At 35.7% G+C, this 19439-nt stretch overlaps 1 protein-coding gene across 5 annotated transcripts in view; it reads left to right on the plus strand.

Annotated features, from left to right (window-relative positions):
• The window catches only part of SIK3 (SIK family kinase 3), a 212998-nt gene that overhangs the window by 131286 nt on the left and 62273 nt on the right, over window positions 1-19439 (plus strand). For all 5 annotated transcript variants that reach the window (XM_036220935.1, XM_016134918.2, XM_036220937.1 and 2 more), the window contains exon 4: window positions 11987-12148. In XM_036220935.1, coding sequence (XP_036076828.1) covers window positions 11987-12148 — 162 coding nt within the window. The remainder of the gene's footprint in view (window positions 1-11986; window positions 12149-19439) is intronic.

The following is a 19439-nucleotide window of genomic DNA, read 5'->3' on the forward strand; positions in this document are numbered from 1 at the left end:
ATAAACATCCACTTATAGTTGTCTGATCATCCTTCTAGTTCTACCATAACAAAAAAAATAAATGTCCCAGAGAAACGGCAAAATATTTTTGCTAGATAGAGTATATATGAGTTCCAAAGGAATATTTTTACCTGACTTCTGTATTAATATTTTTCCTGAGGATTTTTTGAACTTTTAAAAACCTTTTTGAAAACAGTAGTTTCTCTGACAAAGTGTAACTACTAAAAAAATAAAGATATGTTAATTGTTATATTTAGAAATATTTGACTTATATGATGAGATTTTTATCTCATATTTGGAATTTGTGCAGTTATTTCAGTGTGCCTTCAAACTTTGATACCCTGAAAATATTTCCTGGGCTGGTTGTCTGTGTGTCTGTGAGAGAGAGAGAAAAATGAGAGAGGGCGAGAGGGATAGAAGGAGAGAATGAGGGATGGTGAGAGAGTCCATTTAAAAAAAAAATTATGGTAACATAAAATTTACCATCATAATAATTTTTTTCAGTATGTAGTCCAGTGGCATCGATTTTATTCACATTATTGTGCTTCTATCACCAACCATCCACAGAACTTTTTTCATCTTGCAAAACAAACTCTTATCTATTAAACAATAACTCTCCATTTACCCCCTACTAGACCCTGGCAACCACCATTCTACATTTTGTCTCTGAGTTTGACTACTCTAGGTACTTCATATAAGTGGAATCATATAGTATTTGCCCTTTTGCGACTGGCCTGTTGAACTTAGCATAATGTCCTCAAGGGTCATCTGTGTTGTTGCTTGTGTCAAAATTTTATTCCTATTTAAAGCTGAATAATATTCCATTTGATGTATATACCACATTTTGTTTATCCATTGTATTTGGACACATGGGTTGTTTCCACCTTTTGGCTATTACACATAACGCTATTATGTACATAGATATACAAATGAGAGAGTCCATTGTTAAAAACTTATTATCATAGGCATTTTCAAATATATAGAACAGGAAAGAGAATATTATAATAAACTCTGATATATTCATCACCTAGTTTTGACAGTTGTCAACATTTTACTATTTCTGCTTTATTCTTTCCCCCAACTTCTATTTTTCTGAAGTATTGTAATTCAGTAAATCATATCATTTCATTAGTACATAACTTAATATTTTCTCTCATATATAACGATTTTTAAAAACTTGACCATAATACCTATTGCAAGGTCATTAGTCCTGTCTTTTGCTGTGTCAGCTGTTAAACCTATCCAATAAATTCTGTTTGAGGTGTTTTGCCATTTTAGAATATACATTTATAGATTATATATGTAATAGAGATTCTGGTTCTCTTTTGATATATTCTATCTTTTCATCATTTTTGTACTACTTTTCTTGTCTTTTTAAATAATTTTTTATTTTTCAGTTATAACTGACAAACACTATTATATTAGTTTCAGGTGTACAACATAGTGATTAGACATTTATACAACTTTTGAAATGATCACCCTGATAAATCTAGTACGCATCTGATACCATACATAGTTATTACAATATTATTGACCGTATTCCCTATGCTATACTTTACATTCCCATGACTACCAATTTGTACTTCTTAATCCTTTCCCCTTTTTCATCCATTCCCCTAAACCACCTCCTATCTGGTGACCATCAACATGTTTCTCAGTACCTATGTTTCCTCTATCTCTGTTTATTTTTTGTTTGTTCGTTTATTTTGTTTTTTAGGTTCCACATATAAGTGAGATTATATGGTATTTGTCTTCCTTTGACTTATTTTACTTAGCATAATACCCTTTAGGTCCATCCATGTTGTTGTAGATGGCAAGATTTCATTTTTAATGACTAATAGTTTATTGTATTTATGTACTACTACTTTATCCATTCATCTGTTGAGTAACACTTAAGTTGCTTCCATATCTTGGCTATTGTAAATAATGCTGCAGTGAACATGGATGTATATATCTTTCGAATTAGTGTTTTGGGTTTCCTTAGATGAATACCCAGTAGTGAAGTTACTGGGTCCTTCCTTCTCTATTGTTATAGCCATTGTTTTAAAGTCTATTTTGTCTTGTGTAAATATTGCTACCCCTGCTTTTGGGGGGTTGTTTCCATTTTCATGAAATTTCTTTTTCCATCCCTTTACTATCAGTCTGTGTGTGTCTTTTAATCTGAAGCGAGTCTCTTGTAGACAGTATGTAAGAGTCTTACTTTTTTATTCATTCAGCCACCCTATCTTTTGATTAGGGCATTTAATCCATTTATATTTAAAGTAACTATTGATAGATACATGGTTATTGCCATTTTCTTATTCATATTGTTTGATATATATTTTTTCCTTCTTCTTAAAGAAGTCCCTCTGACATTTTCTGTTATACTGATTTGATTTTGGTGAATTCCTTTAGCTTTTTCTTGTCTGGGACAATTTTTATCATACTTAGATTCTAAAAGATAGCTTTGCTGGGCAGAGTAGTCTTGGTTATAGGTCCTTATTTTTCATCACTTTGAATATTTCATGCCTATCCCTTCTGGCCTACAAAGTTTCTGTTGTGAAATCAGCTGACAGACTTATGAGAACTCTCTGTAGATAGCTAACTACTTTTCTCTTGCTGCTTTAAAGATTCTCATTTGTCTTTAACCTTTGGCATTTTAATTATGATATGTGTTGGTGTGGGCCTCTTTGGGTTCATCTTGTTTGGGACTCACTGTGCTCCCGGACTTGTTTGTCTATTTCTTTCACCAGGTTAGGGAAGTTTTCAGTCATTATGCAAGTAGTTTTTCAATTCCTAGTTCTCTCTCTTCTCCTTCTGGTACCTCTATGATGCAAATGTTGTTATGCTTTCTGTTGTTCCAGAGGCCCCTTAAATTATCTTCATTTTGGGGTGAATGGGGAGATTCCTTTTTCTTGTTGCTCTTCTGATTAAGTGTTTCTACTACTTTGTCTTCCAGATCCGTGATTCAGTTCTCTGCTTCATCTAATCTGCTGTCGATTCCCTCTCACGTATTCTTCATTTTATTTATTATATTCATAATTTCTGACTATTTTTTTTATAGTTTCTATCTCTTTGTGTAATTTCTCACTGAGTTCATCTATGCTTCCCCTAAGTTCACTGAATGTCCTTATAACCAAGGTTTTGAACTTTGCATCTGGTAGATTGCCTGTTTCCATTTTGTTTAGATTTTCTTTTCTGGACCTTTGTTCTGTCCTTTAATCTGAGACATATTTCTTTGTCTCCTTATTTTGGCTGCCTTCCTGTGTTTATTTCTATGTATTAGGTAGAGCATTTATGTCTCCCAGTCTTGTCAGGGTAACCTACATAGTAGGTAGTTTGTGGGGCCCAGTGGTGCAGTCTTCCTGGTCACCTGAGCCAGGTGCTCCAAGTATGTTCCTTGTGTGGGTTGTGTGTGCCCTCCTGTTGTAGTTGAGCCTTGGTTGCTGTTGGCATGTCAGTGGGAGGGGTTGGTCCTCAAGCTGGTCAGTTGTAAAGACTGGCTGTGACTAGAAGATATGTTGTGCAAGGGCTAACTCAACAGAATAGGATTCGCTTTAGCAGAGCTCTGGTACCTGCCCAGTCTGTTCTTTGGATGTGCTTTCTTCAGATGCAGCCAGTTACCAGTCATGCTGGCCTGGAGACCTCCTAGGAGGGGCCTCACCACAGGCCAAATTCAACTACAGCATGTGCCCTGACCAGAGCCACCTGGCATGAGCCACCAAGCAATCTGCAGATGGCTATCACCTGCACTGGGCTTGGATGTGCTTCAAGAGATTAAGCTGTGAACCGAGGTCGGCTGCTGCTAGTTCCAGACTTAGGGTTGCTAAGCAAGAGAAACATGGCATGCCAAGGCGAGATACTACTTGTTTGGGTTTTGGGAACCTTTGAGAAATTTTGTGAAAGTCTGCAGCATGATCCAGGACAGGCCATTTGTAAGGAAAAGCCAGAGGAAGCCTCTTGGGTGGGCCCACAAGTTGGGTGGGGCGGGATCTCAGGGAATCACCAGGGCAGGGTGACCAGTGTTAGCCAGGTTAATGCAGACTCAGATATGGCAGCTGCCTGTCTGTGCATGCAGGTAGTGGGGAGGGCCCAACAAAGAAACAGTGGCTTCTTCTAGTATTTCTATGTGGAAGAAAGCTGCCCCTCCAGCTCTTACCAGGAACCCAGATAATTCACTTCCTCCTGTCATGTCCCTGACGCTCTTTGAACAGCTACCCCAGCGCTGGAGCTCAGAGTGAGTGAGTTTATCAGCTAGTAAGTCCATGCTTTAGGAGGAATGTCTGTGACTTCAGCCACACTCCTTCTCTGCTGGTTTTCACAGCCAAAAGTTGTGGAGACTTCACTACCTGGCACTGGAACCCTGGACTGGGGAGTCTGGTTTGGGGCTGGGACCCCTCCCTCCTTTAGGGTACCTCTGCAGCTGAGATATCTCCCTGATTGTTAACCACCACCTGTTCATTTGGCATCTCCCCTCTTATCAGTCTCAAGGTGTCTTCTGTATATCCTTAGTTTTAGGACTTCTGTTCAGCTAGACTTCAGGTGATCTCAATAATGAATGTTCTGTAGTTATAATTTGTTGTGGTTGTGAGAAGAGGCAAGTGTGGTGTTTCCCTGTTCTGCCCTCTTGACCAGAAATTTTAAATTTTTAATAATTTACAACAGCTCTTAGAAAAACATACTTTTTTTTTTATGCCATTTATTTGTTGAAGAAACTGGATCATCTTGTAAAGTTTCCCACATTATGAATTTGGATTCCTGTTGTGTCATTTAACAGGTTCCTTTAGCTTACTGTTTCTCATAAAGTGGTTTGGGTTAAATACAGGTCAATTTGGGCAGGACCAGGCTAAGAATTCTTCATAGTCTTCCTATTTCATCATATCAGGAGTTGTATAATGTCTTGTTTCTCCACTTTTAGTGACATATAAAGTTTCATAAAGTTCTCATAAAGTTTCTAATCAATCTTTGACCTAATGGTTTAGCCATTCTTATTTAGTTGCGTTAAGTACATTATTTCATTAGAAATTGCAAAATGGTGATTTCTAATTCTCTTAGTCTTTCTGCATTTATTAGCTGTAATTTGCCTATAAACTATCTAGAAACTACTAAAGGCAAAATAAATACTTGTTTTCCTTCATGTGTTAAATTTCAGAATAATAAATTTGCACCCTAGCAATCTCCAGTGGTGACCAGTGAAGTTGATTTTATTTATTTTGCAATGTTGTTATTAACTCGTGGGTTTTAATACTTTTGTTGTGTTTCAGTCCACTGAGTCATTATTCTTTTGGTGCTCAAATTACTCCTTTTCGAGTTGACTCCTCTGTCCTTTTGGTAAAATCTTTGATAGCTACCTCGCTTTTAGGTACAGTATCCTAGGCTTATCTTGAACATTTCCTGTCCCAGACCTGGAATCAAACATTTCTCCTAGGAGCTCTGGTTCCTTCAAGTGGAAAACAGCATTTAAAGGCCTTACAGATGCTCATTGTTACTTCTGGGTTGTCATTGTATAGATCACCGAGTTAGGAAATATATATTTTTATGTTGAGAAAGGTAACAAATGAGTTTGTACCAACATTCCAATTGAAATTTAAGATTCTGGCATTTTTACTTAACTTCTTAAATGTTATGTATTTGTATCTTTTTTCTCTTATGCTGAAACTTGTGGTTCTGGATGACTTTAACATAATTACATACTTGATATGAGTGAGGCCAAGATTGATGCAAAGCAATGTCAATATTATTACAAGTATTAAGGAGACTACTAGTTCTTTTTGTCTTTAGGGTATATTCCATTAATGATACATAAGAATAATGCCATTTTATTGTAACTTTAAAAAATTATTCTCTGGTTATGTCATAACTTATTTAGATTCCTTTTTTCCAGTTTGCTTTCAGTTTTTAAAAATTGCTTTTACTCGTTTGATTCAATTCTGAGTTGTTTGAGTTAAATAAGACATTACATGTTTCCAACATTAAAGCTATAAAGCAGGGTACTTTTCTATCCCCCTAATATTAACCGTTTTTAGAAGTTTTTCACTTAATATTCCTCCTTTTGGAAAATATTAACAAATATGTACAGATGTACACACACATGAATATTTGTATTTCCTCTTCCTTCCTACTTGAATGGAAGCACACTGTGCATATTTTCTTACACTTGCAAGGATTCATGGACCGAGAATCACTGGTCTAGAAAGGAAGGCACACATGTTAAAAAATAACTAATACAGGTGTTCACTGATAATGTCAAGGTATATAGACCAACTGCCATTAGACACAAATTATGGAGCAGTTCTTCTAGGGCAGGTAAGTAGATTAGGGAAAGCTTCAGAGAAATGAACTTTGAGCAAAATTTTAAAGAACAACCCAGCAGATTGTGCTAGAATCAGGGAAGAACCTCTGAATTACAAAATTAACCAACTCACCTTTGCTATGAGTATATTGGTATATCATGAGAAACATTTGCACTATATCAGCACAATCTTGAAAGGCCTTTTGGAATATATGGGTTCCTGCTTCACAGGTTGCCTGGGCTTATGCTTAGTCTAGAAGTATTTTTTAAAAAGCTGTAAGAAAACAAATCCTCCTTCATAAATGATGACTTACATAAACAGTGCTTAGTTTACAAACTTCTTTTAGTGGCAAAAGGAAGAATAAAAATTTTTTGTAAAAGCATATGGTCTTTTCTCTGATAGATATTTCTTGAGTTAATCTGTAATTATTAAGCATCTATCATATGCAGAGCACTCTCGTATATGTAAAGAGACATAGGAAAAAAATAGCTATAGTTCTAGTTTAAAAGTTTCAGAACTTTGTGACTGTGTTTCACAAAGAAAATGTTTTCTCAAAACCCTTAAGGAAAAAGTTTAATTTCTTTGTAAGAGAAGTAAATATGGTTTGCTTTTTGTTTTTATGCCTGCGGGAATACTCAGTAATATGTAACTCTGAATAATTCCATATCTTGATTGCAGTGGTAGTTCCACAAATGTACACGTGATAAAATGACATACAAGTATTCACACATTGAACCCATGTCAAATTCTTGGTTTCAATATTGTTTGATAATTATGTAAGATTGAACCATGGAGGGAAACTGGATGAAGGGTACATGGAATCTCCCTGAACTGTCTTTGTAATTTCTTGTGAATCTGTAATTATTTCAAAATAAAAGTTTTTAAAAAAGGATTATTACTCTGGCTGTTGTTTTGAGAGTAGATCACAGGGAACCAACGGCAGAAACAGGCATTCTAGTTAGGAATATTAGGAGGTTAGTACAGTAATCCGGGAAGAAGATAATGACTAGATTGGCGGCAATAGAGTGGGGTTGGAATAGAGGTGAGGAATACTTTAATTCTGGATCTGCTTTGAAGTAGAATTTATAAAATTTGCTGATGGATTGGATGTGTAGTGTGGTAGAAAGAAAATGAAGGATGACACCAAGATTTTTGGTTTGGACAACTGGAAAAATGAAGAAAAGAGGTAGTAGCAAGAGCAGCAACAAATAAAGAAGACTGATATTGGATAGTTGGATTCTTGGAAAGGGAAGCAAAATAACAAAACCTCTTCTAGTCACTGGTAGCTTGAGGCCTACAAGAGTTCGGAGTAGATATTAAAGTGAGTGCACTCTTGTTAACCTGGTCCCAGGCAGCTGAGTTATATTGGCCTTGCCCTGGCTTTTTTGGAAAGAAGCATTTCTTTGATAAACAAGAAGTCATATCCGTGGTTATAGAAAGAAGAAATGATAGAACAGAGTGGCAAAACAAAGAACTAGCTGTGGTTAGCTTGGAATTGACAGAAATTTCTTCAGGTAGCCACCTGAGCTACCTGCCACCTTTTCTAGACCAGCTTATTTCTTCTTCATGGAAAGTGAAAAGCTTCTGCCCTGTTGCTTGACCTCCTGTCAGGGTATGTTCATTTTCAGCTAATGTTTTGGATCAGTTGTGAGTTGTAGACTTAGCAGACAAATGGAGACGTGATCTGTTTATAGTGGAAAAGTGACTTATTTAAAGAGATGTTGGCTCCTCACCACTATACCATTAGTGGCATGCCTCTAACACTTTAGTGAAGTTGAGCTAGGGAAGTTAAGACTGCCTTATGTGTATTTTTGCTCTTTGAAAGTTTAGAATCTAAATGAACCGCAACATAGTTCTTCTTGAGTCAGATTGGGACAAAATTACAGTGAATTCTAAAGCAAAGTTTATATATGCTGGTGCTCTAATAGTTTTGTAACTTCAGAATTCATTTCCTCCACTTTTGATAATACTAATCCTCACCAGGTACATAAATCCCTTAATGTCATTAACTTCTTTTTATTTCGTGAGGACAAGCAGATAAAAAAGGTTAATGGATTTCAGTGTTAAGTGGTTTTTGATGATTGGAAAGTAAAAATGAGAACTCCTTACTTGTGACAAGAGCTTGAAACAGAAGAGCCATTTTCTCCTTTTAACTGAGAGTCACCTCATGTTTGTCTGGGTCAAAATGGTTGGAGTGAAGTATGATAGAGAAAAACTTGAAATTGGTCTGAAATGTATAGTGGCAACTAAATGGGTAAGTAGTTAATCGATAATGAAAAAGAACTTAACTGTGAGTTTATGCAGAAGGTGTCTAATTAAAGATTCTCTAGACTCGGGGGGCGGGGGGAGCGAGGCTGGGAGGGGAAATATGGGAATACAGGAAGCTAGAATAGTGGCTGCTGTCTGGGATGTTTGGGACTGAAGATGTGGGTGGTAACTTGCCCAGTATTTAGGAGAACTGGCTTACTGAACTCCCTGGAAGAAGCAGAATAGCCCTTTAGAGTTCCTTGCAGCTGGGGTTTATCCTGACAAGATCCCGAATATACTTTATTTTGAATATTGAGTAGTTCAGGAGCCATTTTGTTTCATTTACCTTTCTGAAATTACCCCAATATTTATTCAAATGCTGTGACTTTTTTAAAGTCCAGTCAGGCTACTGGTCTGAGTTTCTTTGCTGAAAGTAAAATAACACATTTGAACTTGAATTTTTGCTTACTGCCTATAGAGCACACATGAACATAAAGCAGTCATTTGTCTGCTGGCAGCTGAAAGGTAATTTCAGCAGGGACTGAAAACCACTGCAGGCTGCTAGCTTCCTGGCACACCCACTAGACCCTGTAGGTTTATAATGAAAGCAAACTAACGGGATAGGGCTGGGGGTGGTAAAAAGATGGGCAAAAATTAAAGCAGTGGGTAAAGTCTGAATGACATTGAGCTGTTAAGATGGTCCTGAATGTGGAAAAGAGCACAGAGCTCCAGAAGAAGAGAAAACTTGAACATCAAACACAATGGCTAGGAGAAAACATCTGATGTTCACAGCCAGCACTTTTTAAAAGTGATTTGTATATGTCCTCTGTATTAATAACTGTAAGGATATGTAGGTATCTTTATGAAAAATACTATTATATAGGTTAAGCTGTTTTCCCCACTATGCTCTCACAAATACCTTTTAACTAGAACCATATAACAGGACAATTGATATATATATTAATCACCTTCGTGTACTATAGAATCCTGAGGAACCTTATTATTGAATAGACTTTTAAAAAGTAGCTTTTCAAATGTCTTTAAAGTTATGCCATATATGATAACTCTTAATCAGAATAAAAGTTTAGGCCCAGATAAGCTATCCTTTCTTTGGTTATCGCATGGACCAGAGTTTATTTCTGTGTAGCAGATCAAGAGGTGGGGATATTGGCAGTATAAATTATTTGTCCAAGGACAACCAATGTGTCATTGTAGAGATAGAACTAGGCTAAATTCTACCCTCTCCTGGCCTGTGTACAGTTTTGAGAATGTTCCAATCATTTTAGGAAAACAGAGTACTTAGAAAATATAAAGAGGTTTTTTTTTTAATAAAATTATTTATTTTGGAAATCACTAAATTAATCATTTTGTTATATTTAAGAAGCTTTTTGATGTGTTCTGGTAATTAGTATTTACTACCAGACAAATGTCTCTTGGGCATTTTAATTAATGGGTGGCTTGGCCAAATGAGCTTCTGATGGTAAACCTTCATAAGGGTTTATTTTTATGTTTCTCAAGAATAGCTGTCTCTTTAAAGCTCTTTAATTAGACAAAGTTTAGCAGCTGAAACATGTTATTAGCATAATTAGGCCTTGGGTTAAGAGAAATAGGAGGTCAAAGGAACAGATACTATTAGAAAATGGCCTTTTGAAATAAAACATAGTGTTGTACATCTAGTTCTTTAATGGCTTATATTACAATATTCCTAGTTAGGGACTTTGTGTTGTTTAAAGTTCTTATGACAGGTCTCACCAGAAGCCTAAACACACCAGAGTGTGAGCTTATTTATCCATCACCTCTAAACTTCCAGAGAAAGTTGTATTCTAGTCCTCTTAGCTTCTAAGCTGAAGACTTCTTATTTTCTCTCCTTCTCTTCTCTCTTTCTCTCTCTCTCTCTTTTTCTTTTACTAAATTGGTAACCTTGGCCATAGTGATGATTGTTTTTGAAGGAAATGCTTCAAAGATCTTGTATGTGAGTCATTGATAACCCTAACAATTATAACAACTCCTTTGAAGAGTCTGTCTTAATAATTTAAATGATCTACTTATAAGACATTTTTATTAAAATTACTATATTTTGGTCTCCAAAATTTTATGTTCTTTGTGGTCAGAATTTGATTTGAATTGTTTGAAAATCTGTTATGTAGATGTATTGTCATTTGGCTCCCTTTCTTCATGCCCTCACCCCAATTTCTTGCTCTAAGCTCATAGTCTTAGCAGTCATTACTAGTGCACATGTTTTATCCCAAACTACTCTTTGTGATGAAGAAAAGATACACCTGACTGATTCTACTGGTGATTGAGATAACACTAAAACATTTGGGTAGTATTACTAAAACTACTATTGATAAGCAAAAATACATTTATTTATATTTTCTTAATTTTTCACTATCTCAGGATACTTATGATAGCAAATGTGTCCTTTTCCCAGCTAGATCATTTGGTTTAAGGATAGTGCTGATGAAATGATTAGAAATTTTAAACAAAGTAAATTGTATCATTGCTAACATTTCTAATCCCACCAGTTGTCAAAACTGGTATATATTGTTGGTTATATGAAAAACCGGGTTAAGGATATAATGTGTCATTGGCTTAATATAAACCTACTGCCATTAGAAAAAAATACTTAAAGAACTTACAGTATTGATTATGGGTCAGTCATTTCATTTTTAAATATAGAAGAGCCTGGCTTACAGTATCACAAAGTTTATCATAGGTAGGTTCTTTTGCTGAATATTTTGGTGAGCAATATAGCCAATGAAATTATTTCAATTAAAGTGGTAGAAAGTTCACTTGTTTTTCTATCAGTGTTGTCTGTAAAAATTAATAATATAGTTTTAAAAATACTTGGTAAGCACAATAAATGCAGATGTAAAGATGGATACAGACATAATATTATGCATTATAGAGAATAGTTACCAGATAAATAGAGTTTTAGGTCAAACCGTAAAACTGAGAAAGCAGAAATATTAGCCTAAACAGAATCCTATATAAAGCAGTTTCCTACCTGCCCCCACCAGGTAATGACTGATTTCTTTCTGTTCTTTCCTAAAATGATTGATTATTGTGTCTCTGCTTTTTGACTCACCCTTTAGTACAAGAAATATTGCTGATGCTTCAAGTGTATGTTTGCTGTGTATATGTAAGCTTTTGCAATGGAGATATGAGATGCAAGGTGTTCAGTGGTATTTATGATCTTTGAAAAATAGTATTATGTCCCTCAGAACTTTTTTTCTTATGGTAGAGCAAGTGTATTCTGATGCATACTTATGTGTAACAAGATTTCTACTTAAAATAGTTTGGGTACTGATTACTAATGAATTTTTATAGATAACTAGGACTATAAGTGTGGTATTTTCTATTTTTTGGTTTTCATTCTTTTAACTCTTTCATTTGGTGGACCCCTTTGCATCCTTCCTTCCATCTACCAATGTCTAAAATGAGAACTGTGTTCTTCTTTAATGCAGACCACCTGGTGGCCCATGGCAGAATGGCAGAAAAGGAGGCTCGTCGGAAGTTCAAACAGATTGTTGCAGCCGTCTTTTTCTGTCACTGTCGAAACATTGTTCATCGTGATCTAAAAGCTGAAAATTTGCTTCTGGATGCCAATCTGAATATCAAAATAGCAGGTAAGAGGCATGTTGAAGATGTGAAAAAGGAATAAAGATGTTTTTCCTTTAAGGCTCTCAAAGCAAGGGATTGTCTATTTTCATCTATTTAAAAAGAAGTATCGTAAAAATAAAAGATTTTTGTGAGTGTGGCTTAAAAAACTGATACATTTTAGATGTCATTTTTCATGTAATATTAGATGGAAAGTTCCTGGAAGGAAAGAAGGGAAAGGGTAGTGTTTAAAATTCTAATATTTTGGTTGACAGATCCCTTTTAAATATAAGTAATAAGACAGGATAAAGTAGTAAGGAAAACTGCTAAAGTTGTATATCTTCTCAGCTCCACCTGAGAAGGTTGATTTATGTCACTACTTATACAGAGCATGCTTACTCTAAAGATTGTAGTTTTGTGATAGTTTAGGAAGAATAGATCTTAAAGTAGTTTAAAGGTAGTCCGTCTCTGTTTCCTCAAATTTCACCCATCTGCTCATCTGACAGTGCCTGAAAAGCACTTTTCACTGCCTCAATTACTCATACATACTTCAGTTTTAATAAACTGTCAGCATTTGCCTGACCAATACAAGCCCACCACCTATTGATAGAAGAAAGTGACTACAGTCTATATAGAAACTATAAATGTAAAAATAAACCATTTTTGTTTCCTGACAGTTTTTAGTATTGCATTGTGTGTCCCACATCTCCCAGGTAAAAAGGGAGTCTCATTAAAAACTGAAATATAGCTAGAATATAATTGCCTCGAAAAGCCAAGGTAAAAAACAATTCTAAAGATTTCACTCCTTGAAAGGGTGGGAGTTGAGAGTTCAGATTTATGTTACATTATTGGTCAAACTACCTACATGTACCCTTGCAGATTGTTCTCACAGAAGTGGATAGCATGGAAAGGTCTAGCAGTTTCAAACATTCTTTTGTAGTTATACATTGTAATTTTCTATTGTTGCTATAATAAATTACCTCAGACTTAGTGCCTTGAAACAATACAAATTTATTATCTTACAGTTCTGGAGGTCAGAAATCTGAAATGAGTCTTATAGAGCTAAAATCAAGGTATTGGTAAGACCGGTTCCTTCTGAAGGCTCTGGAGAATCCATTTCCTTGCTTTTTTCAGCTTCTAGAGGCCCCAGCATTCCTTGGCTCCTGCCCCTTCCTCACATCACTGCACCTCTTGCTTCCATTGTCACATCTCCCACTCCTAATGTGTTTCTCCTACTTCTCTTGTATGAAGGCTCTCATGATTGCATTGGGCACTCCTGAATAATCCAGGGCTATCTCTTCATCTCAAGATCCTTAAAGTAATCACATACGCAGAAGTCCCTTTTACCACTTAGGTAACACATTCACAGATTCTGTGAATTAGGACATGGATGTCTTTGGGGTTGGGGGTGCTGTTTAGTCTACCATAGATGTTTTTAGGATTCTTTGGATCATTGATTAGGGTAATGAGTTAAAATAAGGACCTCTATTTCTTCTACGGTTTTATTGTAACTACATTGACCAAAAGTTAAAAAAAAAAAAAATTATGCTTTCTTGGTTCTTGATTTTGAATTTAGAATTATTTTGATTTAGTTAAGGAAATTTTTATGGCTGTCAGTTTTTGCATTGATAAAGTAAGCATAAAAGCACTGGTCAGTAATAATTGAAATCCGAAACTCTACTGACAAATGTTTGGGTAAGGAGATTTTTAAATGCTTTTCTCTCTTAATAGTAAAAACAAACCCATATAATCACAATAAGAATCTCTACCTGCTTGATGTGTAGTTACAGAGTCCTAGGGGTGCTGGCAGCCAGGCTTGGGCTCTCTTTGTGTTAACACATGTATTTTGGCAAGATTTTTAAATTCATTAACCCAAAGTCTGCATTTTTATTATTTGTTTTTAGAGCAAAGCAAAAAATAAATGAACATCTCTAGTTTCATGCCCTGCTAGAATATCTAGCACTGTCTTTGCTCATGTATTCTTTCCTACATGCCACCATTGTTGTTTCTCAATCATTGCCTAAACTGCCTTTGTTCTACATAAGTTAGATCAAATTCCCATTCTCCTGTGCTGAGTTTTCTTTGAAGTTAATGGGCCAGTGGGAGAGATGCTTCTTGTTGAAACTGACTACAGCATGACTAATTTCGGAGAGGTGGGCTGGATAATTCTGACAGGATAAGGTCAGATAAGTAATGAAATCAACTTTTTATTCTAAAAGCTAAAACTAACTTTCTGATGAATTATTATAAATCTCCATTAAGGAGGAGCTACTGCATATGAAAGAAACACATGAGAGGAAAAATTTTTTGTTTTATTTAAAATATTGTTAGTCTTAAGCACCTCATTTGAAAATAATTTTGTATGTTCTAGTAGCAAATTAATGTGGAATTAACAAAAATTCATTTTAGGAAATTTAAGGAATTTATGTTTTCTCCATGCCAGTGTGTACCTAAGTGGTTTTGATAAAAAGATTCTGCATCCTGTTAAAATGTGGAAGATGAATAAGTTGTTCTGGGGATGTTCATGTTTACATGAATTTATTTTTACTTTTTATATGAATTAATGTGGCAATTTACATTTAATACTTTATATTATTAAATCTAGCTATTATAAAAGCTCATGCTAGCACTCTTCATGAGAATATGTTTCCTGGACATAAAAGGTAAATTTCAGTTATAGGTATTTAAAAGATCCATCATCATTCTGTGCTTTAAGAGTTTTTGCACTTAAACTTTTACCTATGAATCTTTGTTCTATTGCTATTTCTAGAGAGAATAAAACCCAGTCAAATAACTTTGTTTTCTTTCTGGTTTTAGGAAACCTGTTTCTGTCATTAGTAATTGAGAATAAGTATTGTTTTCAGAATAAAGAATTTTACTTCTGAAAAGCAAAGTTGCCAAGTCTAGAACAAAGAATTTATAGTAGTTAACTGAAATCTTAACTGTTGTTAACAAAGGTTCTTTGCTCAGCTATCATAGAAGAGAAAAAGAAGGGGTAAGCCATGACTCCTACCTTTGAGAATTTACAGTCTGTTTAGGAAAAAAAATACTTAGACCTTTGAAAAGTTAAATAACACAAATTAAATTTTACATATCTATAAAGTACTTTGCAAAGCATTTTCACTTATATCATTTAATTTCATCATATTGAGCATGCAAATATAGCTTATTTAGAAAACATTAGAATTTCATATACAGGTTTCCAAAACACACGCCTTTAACTTTCAAAAACTTTGAACTTTTTATAAACAGCACTCATGCAAATTTTTTTCATGTAGAGTCTAATTCTGGGGAAAAAAAAATAGAATTCTTGGTCTCTAACCTCTCACTTTTAATGCCTCAGATGTATGAGGATCCACAGAGGAACAGATTAAGGACTGGGGTGGCACAACATGGCTCTCTCGGCATATAGCCAGCATGCCTGGCTGACAGCATGTTTAACAGCTACCAAATTATAGTTTGATAATACAGAAGAGATGTTACAAGGCACGTTGTGATTCATTATCACATTAATTGTACAGTCTAATTACCACAGGAGTTTAGATGATGAAGAAACCACTTCAGTTTGTAAAATTCCATTAGATTGTGTATGCCACAAGGACTATCATCCCTACTGCCTAGTACATACCTGTTCTGTAGTAGGTGCTCAGTAACTCTGTTGATCTGAACCCTAGATAGAAATGATGAGGACATAAATACCCTGTTGGCATGATACTAGAAGTAAATTTTAAAGGCTGAGCAGGATTCTTCAAGGTGTAGGTGTAGAGGAGAGAATTCTAGTAGGATTAGTCAGTCAGCAAATGTTAAGAAAGCTTCTGCAACATGCTCACAACTGCTCTAGGCACTGGGGATACAGCAGCTGATAAAATAGTCCCTTGGAACTAATGTTCTGATGGGGAGGACACATAAACAACGGCTTTGAAAATGACAAAATTGAGTAAAGTGATAGAATGGCTGGCTTGTGGGAGAGATACTGCTTTTAACCGGGATAGTCAGAGCCTTCGAGGCAGAAGGAAGAACAATGCAAAGGCCGGACAGAGATGAATTTAGGGTATTTGAGGGAACAGGAGAAAGATTATAATGGTAGGAGATAATAAACAACAGAGGGGAGTGGAAGGAAATGGGGTGAGAGAGCTGGCAAGGGCCAGTTCATGTGGGGCCTTATGCACATTATGAAGATTTGGGATTTTAATTGCAGTGGGAAGCTGAGCTGGAGAAGCATGAGCAACAGAAGAATGCAAATGGCATATTTTCAGAAAATGTAAAGCAGCTTGGCTGGAGGGGAGGCTCAAGTAGGGGAGTCATGCCTGAGAAGGCAGGAAAGTATGTATTGATAGATTGCGAAATTATTTGAATACCGGGCTTACTAAATGACACAAGGTGGATAAGACAAAAAGATGGGAGCAGAAGGAAGGGACAGGAAGGCAATAGGAAGATCAGTTAAAAAGCTGTGAAATAATAAAATCACGCATAAGGGTGGTGGTAGTGTTCATGAATAGGAAGAAAAGGCAACAAAGGAGGGGGAGGCGGGGAGAAGGAGCACGCACACCAAGTGAGCCAGGAAAGGAGAACTTCTAGTTAAAGATATGTTTGGAAATGGAGGAATCAGATTTTCATATTAATGGTTTATGTTAAGCTATCAATGGTTGATACCCTGCTATATGAAAATTTTAATCGTTGTCCCCAAAGATTAAGTAGAGAAATTTCTGTATTTAAAAGAGATTTCCCAAGAACAAAAACCTAAATGTAGCTGGCTTACTCCCTGAAGCAAAGTTATTTGAAATACTCAGATGTTATGAGAATGTTTTGAAAATTGTGGAAACTTTTCTTTTCCAACCTAAGGAAGTTGGAAACTTTTCTCTTTAAATGTCGACTCCCAGAATGGTCTCCATGAGATAGTTTCCACTCCGGTGTTATTGTTTTAGTTGGCAATCAGTAGCCTGAAAAGATCTGAAGTACTGAACTACAGCAAAGCCAGTATTTTGGAAAGAATTTCCAGAGTGCATGGAATTAAGGTACTGTGGAAACTTTTGACCTTAATGTAGTGAGATTGAGACTATTTCATTTTTTTAGCGAGAAACTAAAACATTTCCTAAGTCTATCGCCTTTTGACCTTTCACCACCAGTATGAATATACTGAGATATAATCATATAGGGAAAAAAGGTTGGAAACCTTGGATTTCAGAGAACCCCTTCACAATGTGGTGCTTGAGGATGTCCCTGACTGTTCATGGAAAGTAGTTATATAATATTCATCATATCAATCCCAGATTTTATGTCATGATCCTAATACCTTTTATTTAGTAATCAATCATTCAGTGTACCCCCTGGTCGACAGGTCAATAAATTGAGTCCAACAGAGGCCATGTGACTTTCCTTAATTCAGGTCATAGTAGAGCCTAGGAATTGTAATGCCTCAACCTGTGTGCTCACCCTAAAATGGTGTATGACTTTCAACTAGAAGATGCTAAGCAAATTTAATGTATGTTGACCTTTGGGAACATAAAATTTGAAAAATTCTTTCTTCAGAATCCTATTCGTGAGAATGGAGCTTTACAAATGAAAAACTAACGTACCTTCACTCAAAAGGCTTTTTAAGTACACACTGTTGACTTATTTTCTATGAAAAAATTCTAAAGTTAAAATTCAGATGAGCAGATTTTTTGTCATTCATGGTTCTAGGTTGTAAGTGAGGACTTACTATTCTTGAAAAGTGATTGTACCTTCCTAGGTTCAAGAACAGTTTTGTATTTGTAGGACCTCACTTGCAATAGCTATGCTACCAACATAGAAAAAGCATTGCTTCTGAGTTTCCCACTGCAGTTACCCTACCACAGGGGATGAACTCAACACGGTGTGGGATGGGATAGGGCATGGGGTGGATCGATTACATAGTCTGAAATGGCTCACCTTAAACACATTTATCTTTAAAATTTATGCACATTTTATGTTCTCCTTGATGCCATATTTGTATTTGTTTTAGAATTAAAATTATTCAGCTTTATTTAACAGAAAAAAAAATTGATGTTCCAAGAAGATGTATTTTATTTAGCCTATGGTTTCACATAATTCTTGGCACCCTGCAGCATTATGTCTGAGGATATATAGACATAGACCAGTTAGAGAAACTGAGAATAAAGAATTTCTTGCCCAACCATCGATTCCTGTTATACAGACTTCTAGTTTGTGCACACTGACTTCTCTATTACTGTTTCTCAACCTCAGGGATTTGCATGCCAGTCTCTTTTCATTGAAAATCATTTATTTATTTGGGAATAATTAGGGGAAAAGGGGAATTGGAGGTTGGCAGTGGAAAAGGAGACAGAAGCAAGAGGCAGAAAACAAATGGAAGCTTTTGCTTTGAGGCCTTGGAGAAAAGAAGAGAAGTTGTGGGAAAGGAAACCTGAGCCTCAGAGCTTGCCTCCTTCATCTGTGGGGAGAAGGGAGATGAGCTGTGTGAAAGAAGGCATGCGTTTTGGACCTACCAGAGCATCTCAAAATTTCAAATTGTCCTTTGTCTCTGAACCATGTTGGGCTCAGCATTTAATAAAATGTGGATAAGTGATGATTAAAAGGAAAAGTCACAATTTTATCAACATATCTTGAACAGAGAAAAATTAATATACCAGTGTCTCATTGAAGCTGCAAAAAATGTCAGTTTTGAAAGATCTCGAGCAAGTAAGGGATAGTTGAAGGAAATTAGATCCAGAAGTACCTGTAGTTTCTATTTTATGATATTTTTAAAGGACAGGGATATTCTCTTTGTAGTGTTGTTTTAATTCTACTAGTGGATATAGAAACTATAAGAACTTTCACAAGTGTACCTAAGACCATGTTTCCCCAACTCTGTTTTTCTTTCAGGGTCTCGAAGCTCCTCGATGGCAGGTTGATGTTAGGGAGGGACTTACAGATCACCCAGAGTACTTTTCACTCAGGCTCTGAAGAATTCTTTATTGTGTTGTGTTAAGTGTGATAATAACGGTTAATATAAAAGAGATATCAAAAAGAGGGACTGGTTTTTGTTTGAGTGCATCCAAAATTTCTTTATTTATTTGGGAGGAGGATTAAAGATATAATTTACATTAGTTTCAGGCATACAATGTAATGATTTGATATTTGTATATTTTTCAAAGTGATCACAGTGGGAACTGATTCCTTAGGCAGGCCTTTTTCTCTAGGTGACAGAATATTAGTTAAGAGTCCCCATTAATCCAAATTTTAGTTTCCATTTTTATAAATCTTGAGACTTTCATTGGTTTTCTTAAAAGTCATCAGAGAATGAATATAATATTAATATTTGCTTTCCAAGTGTCAAACTGA

Source organism: Rousettus aegyptiacus, unplaced genomic scaffold, assembly GCF_014176215.1.
Source record: "Rousettus aegyptiacus isolate mRouAeg1 unplaced genomic scaffold, mRouAeg1.p scaffold_m13_p_5, whole genome shotgun sequence".
Lineage (NCBI taxonomy): Eukaryota > Metazoa > Chordata > Mammalia > Chiroptera > Pteropodidae > Rousettus > Rousettus aegyptiacus.